Source organism: Fundulus heteroclitus, chromosome 2, assembly GCF_011125445.2.
Source record: "Fundulus heteroclitus isolate FHET01 chromosome 2, MU-UCD_Fhet_4.1, whole genome shotgun sequence".
Lineage (NCBI taxonomy): Eukaryota > Metazoa > Chordata > Actinopteri > Cyprinodontiformes > Fundulidae > Fundulus > Fundulus heteroclitus.
In genome coordinates, this window is record NC_046362.1 from 11,271,352 (window position 1) to 11,284,439 (window position 13,088).

General features: G+C 39.4%; 1 protein-coding gene across 1 annotated transcript; it reads left to right on the forward strand.

Annotated features, from left to right (window-relative positions):
• Positions 1-4,677: 4,677 nt before the first annotated feature.
• ldhbb (lactate dehydrogenase Bb) lies at positions 4,678-12,568 on the forward strand (the record flags this gene model as incomplete). The annotated part of the gene is given in 8 exon segments (XM_036147622.1): positions 4,678-4,842; positions 5,165-5,301; positions 7,914-8,031; positions 9,080-9,253; positions 9,349-9,522; positions 9,606-9,723; positions 10,706-10,829; positions 12,121-12,568. Coding segments are annotated over 8 exon segments (1,068 nt in total). The 3' UTR covers positions 12,289-12,568.
• Positions 12,569-13,088: the final 520 nt, after the last annotated feature.

A 13,088-nucleotide genomic window follows, 5' to 3' on the forward strand; every position in this document is an offset into this window, starting at 1 on the left:
AAGAGGGCAGAAGAACCAGGAGCATGAGGCCTGTTCTATCACAAGCTTGACTGCCCTGGTTACCTCTGTCTCTTTGCCTTTATTATCAGACATCAAAGAAGGGGCAAAAGGAGTCAGGAGTTCACACCGTGGCAAGAAAAGAAAAGGCAAGGGGGATTTTACAACATGGGGTTGGCACGCAAAGAGGTGTAGGATTATGATATACAGCAAGACATTCCTTCTCTGGGAGAAACATCTGTTTCTTCCTGTGTGAAGTTAAAACAGTAGAACATTCCTTAATAAAAAGAAAATGATTACATTCACATTTCTTTAACACACGCCGTTGTGACTGCTTTAGCTTTTAAAGCTGTTTTTTCTCTCAACGTTTCAGCAGAAAAGACACGGTGAATGTTATTCTGCATAGCTGGGGGTGACCCGCTAAAGCGGCGAAGTGAGACTCTCAAGGAGACGGAGAGGCTTAGTGGGATAAATCCAGGAGGCTGCAGGCTGACAGCAGGCAGGTAGAGAGTACGGCACGTCCACAGTGGATCCTCCTGTTGCTGCGGAGAGAAGGCGGTCAGCTTCACCTCACGTACACCGGACATCCAGACAAAAGGTGAAAACTATTTATTTGTGTTATATTGATTCGAACAATCTGGCCAATCATTTTAGCCTGATATTATTTACAGCCAAGATTTTTTTTTTTTTGTGAGTGACATTTGAGTGCAACATGCTTGGCCCTTTATTCTCTCTTCTTTTTTTTTTCTTTTTTTTTTTTTTTTGCTGTTTGCACTATCTTGTGGTTTGGGGCTGTTTTCAATCATCTCTTTGTTCAAATGCATAATTGGGTGTGTTCACGGTTGATTCTACAAGGTAGAACATGTTTACAGCCAGTAGTATATTGTGTTTAAGTAGATCAGGTGTCATTTTACTGTGTGTTATTATTCCTGATCTGCAAACTGTTTTTCAGGTCTACAAGTAGTTATAAAGAAAATAGCATCTATGGTCTAAAAATTGACTTTGTATACCTTTAAAACAAAGGTTTTGCTTTATGTTTTTAAACATTTTTCTTTTTCTGTCCTGTATTATATATAAGTTATGAAAGATGACACTGGTATGCCTCGAGTATGTTTAAATTACTTTAATACACCTCCTTTTAAATTAGCATCTGTATAAACGTAATTAGGAGTTCAGGTGACGTTTTCTGCATTACCACTGTATGAATGACTTAACGTGTCCCTGTGAGACTCGAAACATGTCTGGTATTGTTGGAAATGACCACATGCTTTTATTGTGAAGGGCCTGAGCTGCTGTTCTTCCTCCTGACCTTGGTGCTAAGCCACGTAAATACCAGCTCATGTTTACGTGCTTGAAGTGTGCCACCCTGTTCAGGAGTAATCCAGAGTTACTCGGTTACAATGAATGGACAGGTTCACGGCAAAAAGAGAACTAAAAATAAGTAACATTCTCTTGAAATGAATGTACTTGCCCTTGATTTGAGCAGGTAAATAAGATTATTTGCCAATGGAATGAGTATTTTTACCCCTAAAATAAGATAATTAGATATACTGCGCTTGAAATAAGATGATAGAGCTGAACTCTTCCTATTTTAAGTGCAGAAATCTTATTCCATTGGCAAATAGTCCTATTTACCTGCTCAAATCAGGGAAAAATACTTTAATTTCAAGAAACAAAAATATTTTTAGGTCTATTTTTGCAGTGTTCACAGTCTTACAGCCAGCTGGACATTGCATTGTTTCTGCCTCCATCTGTAGACCTCCGGACGTCACGTTACCAATTTGGTTTGCGCCGCCATATTGGCAGCATCAGGAAGCACAGAAATTAAATAGAGTAATGGATGGGAGCAGTCAACTTTCTCATAGCGATATACAGTGATACACAACTAAACTCAACAGACTAAAAATGAGTGATCCATATTTAGCTGTAGTAGCCAGTTATGCTAGCATAGGCTATGAGAACATTAGACAGCAACTAGTAGCTGAAATGGCGAGTTTTACGGTGACTTTTGTTACAGGTGAATCATTCACAAGGATTAAATGACCCCTCCCTTAACATTCCTTAAATATAACCATATAATCAAAATACCCATTTGCCTAATATTTCTGCACACAGTACAATGAGAAGCGGTAGGATTGACTATTCAGTCAGTCAGGAAGATTTCTGTTATTTTGGGGCGTTAGGGAGTTCGTCCTGCAATCTGACCGTCTCAGTCGTTGCGTCCTTGGGAAAGACACTTCACCCACATTGCCTGCAGGTGGTGGTCAGAGGGCCTGGTGGCGCTGATGTATGGCAGCCTTTCACTGCAAAAAGGGAACTAAAAGTAGGTAAAATCCTCTTAAAATGAATGTATTTTTCATTGATTTGAGCTGGTAAATCAGACTATTTGCCAAAGGAATAAGATTTTATACTTAAAATAAGAACAATTAATCTCCATCATCTTATTTTTTTAAGTGCAGGATGTCTAATTATCTTATTTTAGGGGTATAAATTCTCATTCCATTGGCAAATAATCTTATTTAGCTGCTCAAATCAAGGAAAAATATAGTAATTTTAAGAAAATTTTACTTAATTTTAGTTCTCTTTTTGCAGTGTGTCTCTGTCAGTCTGCCCTTGGGCAGCTGTGGCTACTAACATAGCTCACCACCGTTAGGGTGTGAATGTGTGTGTGTGTGAATGGGTGAATGACTAAACTGTAGTGTGAAGTGCTTTGATGGTCGTCAGACTAGTTGAAGCGCTATACAAGACCTGCACAGTGGCGCAGTGGGTAGCGTTGCCATGCAGCAAGAAGGCCCTGGGTTCAAGTCCTACCCTTGCCCTGGCTCTTTCTGCATGGAGTTTGCATGTTTTCCCTGTGCATGCGTGGGTTTTCTCCAGGTACTCCGGCTTCCTACCACATGACTGATAGGTTAATTGGCCTCTCTAAATTCTCTTTAGGTGTGAGTGTGTGCGAGAATGGTTGTTTGTCCTGTCTGTCTCTGTGTTGCCCTGTGACAGACTGGCAACATGTCCAGGTTGTACCCCGCCTCTCGCCCAGTGAACGCTGGAGATAGGCACCAGCAACCCTCGCGACCCCACAAGGAATAGACATGTTAGAAGATGGATGGTCATTAGTTCTATAGTTGTTGTCCAAAGTAAACTATGCTTTTAAATCATTTGGGAATTTGGGGAAGCCCAGATGAAGATGTCATGGCTTTGGAAGCTTCTGATAGGTCACATTTGAGTTAGCTGGAGTCACACCTGTGGATGTACTTTAAGACAAACTCACTGCATCCTTGTGTGACACCAAGATAGAAAAAAATCCAAGAATTTAGCCAAATCCAGAAGAGACATGTGGACCAAAAGTCTGGTTACCTGTGGGCACAACTTTCAGATGCCTTAAGGTGTCGCCCCTAATTTGTTCAAACATTTACAAGAAAGTGTCAAACGCACGCTATGCCAACCCATCACATTATTCAGGGAGGAAACAGATCTTTTGTCTAAGAAATTATATGTTTTGACACAAAACGCTTCTACCCCAAAACAAAACCAAGAGACCTTGTATGGATGATGGTTGGCTCTGATAAGGGATCGTCATCATCCACAATGAAACCAGTCTTGCATTGATATGGGCTGAAAGCCCACTAACAGAGGAAGAAGCCATAACTCCAAAAAACGCAAAATAAAAAAAAGAGAGAGAGAGATTACAGTTTGCAAAAGGACTCAATTTTGGAGACATGTTCTTTAGTTGGATGAAAATAAGCCGGAAGTATTTGCCAGTAATGTCCGTTGTTATATTTTGAGGAAAGGGACAGACACTTGCGACCCTGAATATCATCTCAACTGTAAAGAAACGGGGGGGGGCGGGGGGGGGGGGGGGGGTATTAGCATTGTGCTAAGCCTGTGTTTTGCTGCAGGAGGGACCGGTGCATTTTACAAAATAGATAGCATAATGTGGAAAGTACTGAGGTGGAAACTTACAGCAATTTCGTGATACTACCATACACTACAGAAACGTATGCCAACTTCTGAATTGGTAGAATGTTTTACAAAATCTCTGTCTCTCATTATTTTAGACATTTAGCAAACAGATATAGCTTTGCTAATCCCTGCTGAACTGAATGGGGATATATATATATATATATATATATATATATATATATATATATATATATATATATATATATATATATATATATATAGTCTGATTTAAACACCAGATGGTGAGGGGGAAACAGGTATCAATACAGTGTATGCATAAATCTGATTTCAACTGTATATAGATATCTTTGCAAATCTCTGACTGTGCCTAATTCAGAACGGTTATATCTTAGATGATAAAATCTGAAACTATGAATGGCTCAAAGAGATAATTGTGATTTTTTAAAAAGCTTTTTCTGGAGGTACATGTTTTATTTGCACGGGTTTTCCCTTCGTGAACCCCTTATTACTCCTTATTACTGGGAAAGCCAAGGTTCCTGGGTAGTGCAGGTGCAGCAGATGGAAGCAGTGTTAAGGGATTAAAGTAACTCCTTTAGCAGTCTGCAGTCAGTGAGATTATAGTGCTCCATCCTCCATGAGAGCAGGAGAGCTCAGGGAGAGGAGGAGAGAGGAGATCTGTGCCGCTCAGAGCTCCTCCATCCATCCCGGAGTCACATGTTCTCTACCCTGCTGCTGCTGCTGCTGCTGCTGCTGCTGCAGCCGACCGGATACCTGCCTCGACTTTCTGGACTGCACAGCCATAACTGTGGGAGGCGTAGTTGATGCAGCTCTAAGCGAAAGAAGCACATCAGCTATCCCATCAGTCTGCCATGCTGATCACATGGTGGTATTTATACCTTGCAGCTCGGAACGTCGCCGAACAAAGCAAGTATCGCTGCTGTTTCTGTGTCTGACCGCGTGTCGTTTCAAGGTGAACTCTGCTGACAAATCATGTGCGGGACAGAGCTCAGGAAGCGTGGTTTTCTTCTGTCGGCTTATTGGATTTAGATGTACAAAAAAAGGGAACGATGCAGAGATAAATGCCAGGCTTAATTCTTGATCCCGCTACACGTTGGCAGCCTGCAGTATTTCTGAAGTTTGAACGTGCAGCATGGCAGCATGCGGGGCACGGCGCGTCTCTTTGAAATGTTTAACATCCAGCCTGACCGTGAACTGTTTCTTTTTTTGTTTGGTTTACATATTTCAGCACTGAGAATGGCTTCAGTCCTCCACAAGCTGATCACCCCACTGATCAGCGGCCCCCCAGAGCCGCCCAGGAATAAAGTGACAGTAGTGGGCGTGGGTCAGGTTGGCATGGCCTGCGCTGTCAGCATCCTGCTCAGGGTAAGATTTCCAGTGTTTACGCCTTTACACAAGATATACCCCCTTGCTGCCTGCTTCGGTCACAGTATGGGGTAATTCCCTGAATCCTCCTGGATTGACAACAGATTACTGATCTCTTGGCTTCTGATCTAGATCTCATCCCCTCTATCTCCGATTGTCAGGAAAGGAGGTGGCTTACACGCACTTTCTCCTGAATTATGTCAACCTGTTGTTGTTGTTTTTTGCACTGTCTAAAATGGGGCAGTTACACCCTAATAATAGTAAGTAGAGCAGAAACTGTGACCCTAAATATAGAATAACTGATCTCTCGTTGGCTCGTGTATCTTTTTGGAGTCTGAGTAAGGTTTGTCTAAAACTTCTAGATTATAGAATGGAGTGACATCTAGAGGCATACTTTTTCCCTTTACATAAGTATTCATACATAGTGATGATTTTTTTTTTACAGTTTGTCAGATTGCAAACACAAACTGATTTATAACTTTTTGGGAGTTTCTGTGATACATTTGACGTAAAGTAGGGTATAATTGTAAAGTAGAAGAAAAAATAATACACAGTTTTGAACAGTTTTTCCACAAAGAAATCTGTAAAGTGTGGCCTGCATCAGTCCACCTGAGTAGACCATTTGCAGAGCCAAGTTTCTCTGCATTTAAACTCGTGCGTTTTAGTGGGGCCGTCTTTACGAGCTTCACCAGCACGTCTAGATGGCATGTTTGATCTTTGCAAAATAGCTGAAGCCCAAGCAGACCGAATGGGGAGCATCAGTTTTCAACAGTCTACTGTAGATCTGGGTGAATGTTTGGAGTCGTTGTTGTGCCAGGAGGTGGATTGACACCCTGTTGAGGTCATTTCCTGCCTCTAATGGGTTTTCTTCCGTGATTGCCCTGTATTCAGCTGCATCCATTGTCCCCTCAGTCTGATGCTTCCACCACTATGTTTTGCAGATAATCAATCATTGTCTCCTGTTTAAAGCATGAAATGCAGCACAATTACACACAACAAAATGACCACAGTGCTTCACAGGTAAAATATTCAAAAACTAAAAAAAAACTAAATGTCACAGGTTCAAATAAAGCAATAAAAACAAAAACAAAGATTAAAACTGGTCTAATGCTCCAGCTCCCCAGCATTAAAAGCTAAAGAAAAGAGATGAGTTTTTAAAAGAAATTAAAAGTCACCCAGGCTTCTGGCAGACCTTATAGACATTGGGAGACTTCCACAATTTTAGGAGGTCCAGCTGGAAAAGCTCGGTCTCCTTCTCTAACCAGTTTAGTCCTCGGAACATGAAAGAGGATCTGGTTTTCAGATCTCAGCGACCTACGAGGATTGTGTCGGCCCAAAGTTTTGGTTAGGTATGAAAGTGCCAGACCATGTGACAATTTCAAAACCAAAAGTAAAACCTTGAAAGTGATTCTGAAAGAAAAGAAAAGATGGTGCCTTCTGTCTGGTGTGCTAATTATAGCGTTTTGTGTCTAGGCCTGAAATTTCACATTTTGATCTTATCGCCGATCTCCTTCTTCTACATGTTTGCTGTGTCCTCAGATGACCTTGTGCCAGACTGCAAACAGGCCCCATTATGGTGTTTTAGAAATAACAGATTTTTGTCTTTCTTACATGAAAGATTTGTTGAGCATGCAATTAATATTTATCCCATCAATAAATTATATTCTAAACTGGATTTTATTAAGGGGAATCATAGTAAAATGCTTCCTGTCCAGTGCCAAATAACGCACTATTTTGTGTTGGTCTAGCTCACAAAATCCCAGTAAAACAAATCAAAGTTTGATGTAGAAATTCAGTGGTTTCAAAAAAACATTTTTTTAACTAAGATTACAAAAAATGTGATTGTTATTTTTGTTTTTCCTGCTTGACAATAAGCTAAGCATTTAATATTTTAATTAAATAAATAAATACTCCGATTTTGGTACGAAAGAGACGTAAATCAATGTAGATCTAAAACTTAAACAGGACTTCTTCCTTTTACCTTATTACCTTATGCAAACTGTTTTGTGCTTTATTAAAAAAAATGGGGGAAAATGTAGTAATAAAATAATGTTTGGGTAACTACATTCCTAAAAACGCTAGCTATATTTAGCCATGATTGATAAATGAATTAAAAAAAATAAGATTTGGAGTCACCAAAGTCAGATTTTGAGTAGAAGTCAGTGGGTAGATACGGTCCTACTTATGCAAGAAAAATATAAATTGGTTATTAAAAGACAACTACCGGTATTCTGTGTTGTCCCTGATATTTTCCAATGTAAAAAGATTTTAATCTCTTGGGAATAAATGTGCCCTAAATGAAAACCAGAAGTCACCATCTGCATCAACCAACTGTGCTACCCGGCCTGTTTTGTGTCACGCTTGAATTGCACAAAATCAGTCCAGGGGCCAAAATAGGCCCCCGGGCCGCACTTTGGACACCCCTGTTGTGATGTGATTAAAGGTTCCAGGGCCATGGCAAAAACCTTTTCCAAGATGCTGGCTATTTGTGCTGAAAAAGTTAACCAAACGTTGGAACTTGTAAATAAATAGCTTGACCATGCCTTGCTACATAATTGCAATTCCCCTGAACGGCAGTCGTGTTGATGTTTTTTTCCACTGCTGTTCCGCAGGAGCTGGCCGATGAGCTGGCCCTGGTGGACGTGGTAGAGGACAAGCTGAAAGGAGAGATGATGGATCTGCAGCACGGCAGCCTTTTCCTTAAAACCCCCAAAATAGTTGCAGATAAAGGTAAGTGTATTTCTGAAGAAGAAAAAAAAACAATACATAGAAGACAAAACACCTAATGCTGCTGCTGATTCATCTTTGTACTGAACTTTTCATCAGCTAGAACACTAATCGTGGGAACATTACAGCCCGACTGCCACCTTGTCTGGACTCTCTATAGTTTGCCTATTCTTTTAATTTGTCCACGTTTGAGTTATTGCACAAAACCTGCAAACCTTCGTTTCCCAGCTTTTGAAGAACAACACCCATAGGTTTCTATTGATTATTAACCTTTCAAACAACTAAGCGCCGTGTTAACATGGAACAATCTATTCTGGCTCAAATTCCCAAAGGGAGAGTGAATTTTGAAATGTCACGACTCAAATATAAAGCAAATATGTAAAACAAGTATAATGCATGAATATATTGCTTAGTATTAAACCGGGTAAAGGGCATCCTCAGGGATGTGTTCTCGGTCCTTTGCTCTTTAATCTGCTAACACTGCCAAATTTAGCCCAGACCAGCTAATTGACCCTTTAAATCCTGACACAGGTAATTGTGAGAAAACTTCACATTTTTAAGAAACGCAAATCTTTTTTGATCACTTTAAAAAATAAAAAATAAAACATCAGGCTTTCAACATTTCTTTCTATCGTAATTGATACATTAGACCAAAAAATACATCTTCCTTGTGTTTTCTGCATTTTATATAGGGTCTGTAAAATATATTTTTATTTATGTTTTAAACTGTGTGTTCAGACAAATATAGACTTTGTTGAAGAGGTAGAGGTCTCAGAAATATTTGTATCAAAAATGATACCTTTGGAGTCAAAGCGTTACGATTATTAATGACGTACCAAGACTCACTGGGCAGTGATGATAAAACACTGAACAGTGGAGAGGTGAAGTTTAGTGAGGGGCAACAGTTTGCTTTGTAATGTCTATAAGACATCACTGTCAACATTATGAAAAAGCTAGCTTCTATTTGTAGGTGCAAATACACACATTGAAATCCTAAAATTGTAAACTGTTTTTCATCACCACTTATTGACTTCTCTTTTCTCTTTTTCAGACTACTCAGTCACCGCAAACTCTCGCATCGTTGTGGTCACAGCCGGAGTCCGTCAGCAGGAGGGCGAGAGCCGGCTGAACCTTGTACAGAGAAACGTCAACATATTCAAGCACATCATCCCCCAGATTGTACGATACAGCCCTGACTGTATCATCATTGTTGTTTCCAACCCAGGCACGTCTACCACTCCCTTAGATAGAAGGCCGCTCTTCCTCATACAGATGAAGATGCAGTTTTCATTTTCAGTGCTGATAAAATCTTTTCAACAGTTGATGTTCTGACCTACGTGACCTGGAAACTGAGCGGCCTTCCCATGCACCGCGTCATTGGCAGTGGCACCAACTTAGACTCGGCCCGTTTCCGCTTCCTGATGGCGGACAAACTTGGGATCCACTCCAGTAGCTTTAACGGGTGGATCCTGGGAGAACACGGAGACACAAGTGGTGAGGAACCCGGGTCTTTGTCTTTTAGCTGTGTTGGCACCTTCGACTTACTGCCTCATGACTGCCTTACGTGTGCATGTCAGTGCCTGTATGGAGCGGCACAAATGTGGCGGGAGTCAACCTGCAGACGTTAAACCCCAACATCGGCACAGACTTCGATGAAGAGAACTGGAAAGAAACTCACAAGATGGTGGTGGACAGGTAAGCTAGAGGTCAATTTAGCAGCCGGTTTGCACTTTTTTTAAATATTTCATGCTTCAAACAGGAAACAAAGACGAGTGGTGATCTGCAGTGATGTAGATAAACTGTTCCCGAAGTTTTCATTTAAGTACCCACACGTTGCTGATAAGCCAGTTAAGCAATCAAAATCCTTTGTTACTATTTTTTGACTTCCTTTTCTCTCTTATAACTTTTAGCAGGACACATTTCCTTTATCCTCCTTACCATCCTGATCTCTCTTAATTGTGGGATAAACTTGGATCCTTGTTTGAAATTGTTCAACCATTGCTCAGACTGTACATAAGGACAGGACAGGTGTATGCTACCCACATTTTGACAGCATTTGCTGGCTTGGTCTTACATAAAGGCAAATTTAGAATACCTGAATGGTATGTTTGCCTGTCTTTCCTGTTTTGAAGAGTGTCTTAGAGAAATAAGCATCTGTAAAATCACACGTATACCCTGGGGAAACAGAAAGTGGATGAGTAGTTGGACAATCATTAACACTGCAACTACTTTAGCACCATTCATTTTGAAAGAGAACAAAAACAGTAATTTTCTTTTAGCACAAAAGTTTTATTTTAAGGAGAGCACTTCTTCTATATAAAGGATTAATTCATTTAAGGCTTTTGCACATCCTTACCAGGGGTTCCAATAAATATGAAGGGCTTCAGATAGCTGTTCTGATCAAATGAAGAATGACTTTTTCTGACTCATTTACAAGCGTTACATAAAAATAAAAAAAACATCAAAATAACATTTCTTTAATTTAGAAATGTGCATCGTGCCTAGAACCATCTTGCCTAAAGCTGGTTTCAGAAGAGGAAATGTGTTTTACAAAACGGTTGGTTTTATAATTTGGGATTACACTTTGTATTGAAAATCAAGTCAACAGCATCAGGTCCAGATTTTGTAACGTCTAAACCTTTGTGCATGTAAAGCTGTGTACGTCTGTGTCTTTAAGCGCGTATGAGGTGATCAAACTGAAGGGTTACACCAACTGGGCCATCGGTCTGAGTGTGGCCGACCTGACCGAGAGCCTCATGAGGAACATGAACAGAATTCATCCCGTCTCCACCATGGTGAAGGTAAGGGACACATGCATTCATTTATACAGTCATTCAGGTCTATGCGATTTGTATATCAGTCAAAGGTTTTGTAATTTGTAATTATAAATTCCCAAAGCTCCCTCAGTTTAAGTTGAGCGGAAAACACATATCATTTCCTATGAGAAACAATATCATCAACTCTGCAGCAGCTGCTGGTATTTGACTTTAGCTCTTTTTTGTACCCTTTCTGACATGTTAGTACTCTCTATCATATAATCAAGTTCTCAGCCCTTCACTTTATAAGGGAATAAAAACAGATATCTAATTAATTTAAATTATCTGATATTTTGATCGTTTTTGACAACTTGAAGAATACTCAGCCAGCAGACTTGATAACTCCAATTTTTACTGAGGGGTTAGTTATTATCTTGTCACGTGATGAAGTTAGTATTGCTGGTTGTTATAAATGTGGATGTTTGGTCAGTTTTTGACATTTAACAGATTCACTTAATCTTTTTTTTTATTAAAACTGTTGCTGAACTTTTTGACTTTGATCCAATTTTCATATATATATATATATATATATATATATATATATATATATATATATATATATATATATATATATATTGTATCCAATCAGTCAGGCTTTTAATTGAACTTTAACAAGAATGTATTAAGTATTATTCCTTTCTATTTTATTTATTTAATGACTTTAACAAGTTTGGTGTTCTTATCTTCTTAAATTCCCTTCAGTTTATGTATATAGCGGCAATTCCCAACTTAACTCCATCCATCTTCCCATCACATCACACTAACTTCCCTGTTCCTGGTGAAGAAAAGCATCATGACAGCATCATGCTGCCACCACCGTGTTTTAGTGAAGATGGTGCATTCTGTGTGGCATGCTGAGTTCGTTTTCTGCCCAACGTAGCATTTTGCATTTAGGCCATAAAGCGTAAATTTCGCTCTTATCCTACCTATAAACATAAAATCTTAAGTAAAACACATCGAAGAGTGTGGTTGTAACGTGAGTTTTCAAGTGGTATGAATACTTTTTCAAAGCACAGTGTTGGTCTAAATATTTCTTTTTACTATTTTTTGCAGAATTTTAGAATTTCATATAACTTGCTTCAAGTCTGACAGTATGTTAAACTTGTGCCAAGCACTTTGTGTCACACTTATTTGCATAAAAATGCTGATTTATTGATTTATTGCTTTTGATTGACTGACTGACTGACTGACTGATTAATTGATTGATTAATTGATTGATTTTCTGATCGATCCAGGCTGGAATCGGCAATCATTGTGTATGTTTCTGTATCAACAGGGCATGTATGGGATCGGTGACGAGGTTTACCTGAGTCTGCCCTGCGTGTTAAACAGTGGAGGCGTGGCCAGCGTAGTCAACATGACCCTGACAGATGAAGAGGTGGCCCAACTTCAGGGTAGCGCCAGCACTCTGTGGGACATCCAGAAGGACCTGCGAGACATCTAACCAACCATGGGGGGGGCGACGCAAAAATATATTCCTGGTGGCTGGTCCTTCTGCGGTTACTGGAAACCCTTCAGTTGCACTCTCTGCACCTCACTCGCTGCTTCCTGTGTAGATCCTTCTCAAATTTAGCCATAGGTGTCAGTTCGAACATCTATAATTGTTGAAGAGGAGATCAAAGGTGTTAAAAAGAGATCGAAATGTTTTGATGCACTTGCTCTGACACTTCAGCTGTGGTGAAATGACCAGAGTTGCTTTGATGCAAAATAAAGGTTTGCTGGCATGTGCTTTCCCTTATTAATTGGTACAAATGAAATAAACTGTGTTAATGTCATAGTGTTGCCGAGCAGTGCCTTCTCTGGCATGATAAATTAAGTGGGGCACAAAAACTATTATATATAATAGTTTTTTTATATACATGTGTGTATATACATGTGTGTGTATATATATATATATATATATATATATATATATATATATATATATATATATATATATATATATATATATATATATATATAGATAGATAGATAGATAGATAGATAGATTACACCTATTACCAGCAACTAATTTTAAATTACTCAGATAAATTAATCGAACACAAGCTAAATGTAATTTAATTTCTATACATTAAATTACAAATAAAAGTTTACTACTATTAATTTATTGAACATAAAAGATTCACATCAATCCTCCAACGAACCATCAAAGTCAACCAACACCAAAAGGTCCCACACCATCCGGCGGAACGTAAATGTAACGTGTGCATTTCCAGCATTTTGATTGGATGATCCAAGCTTGGG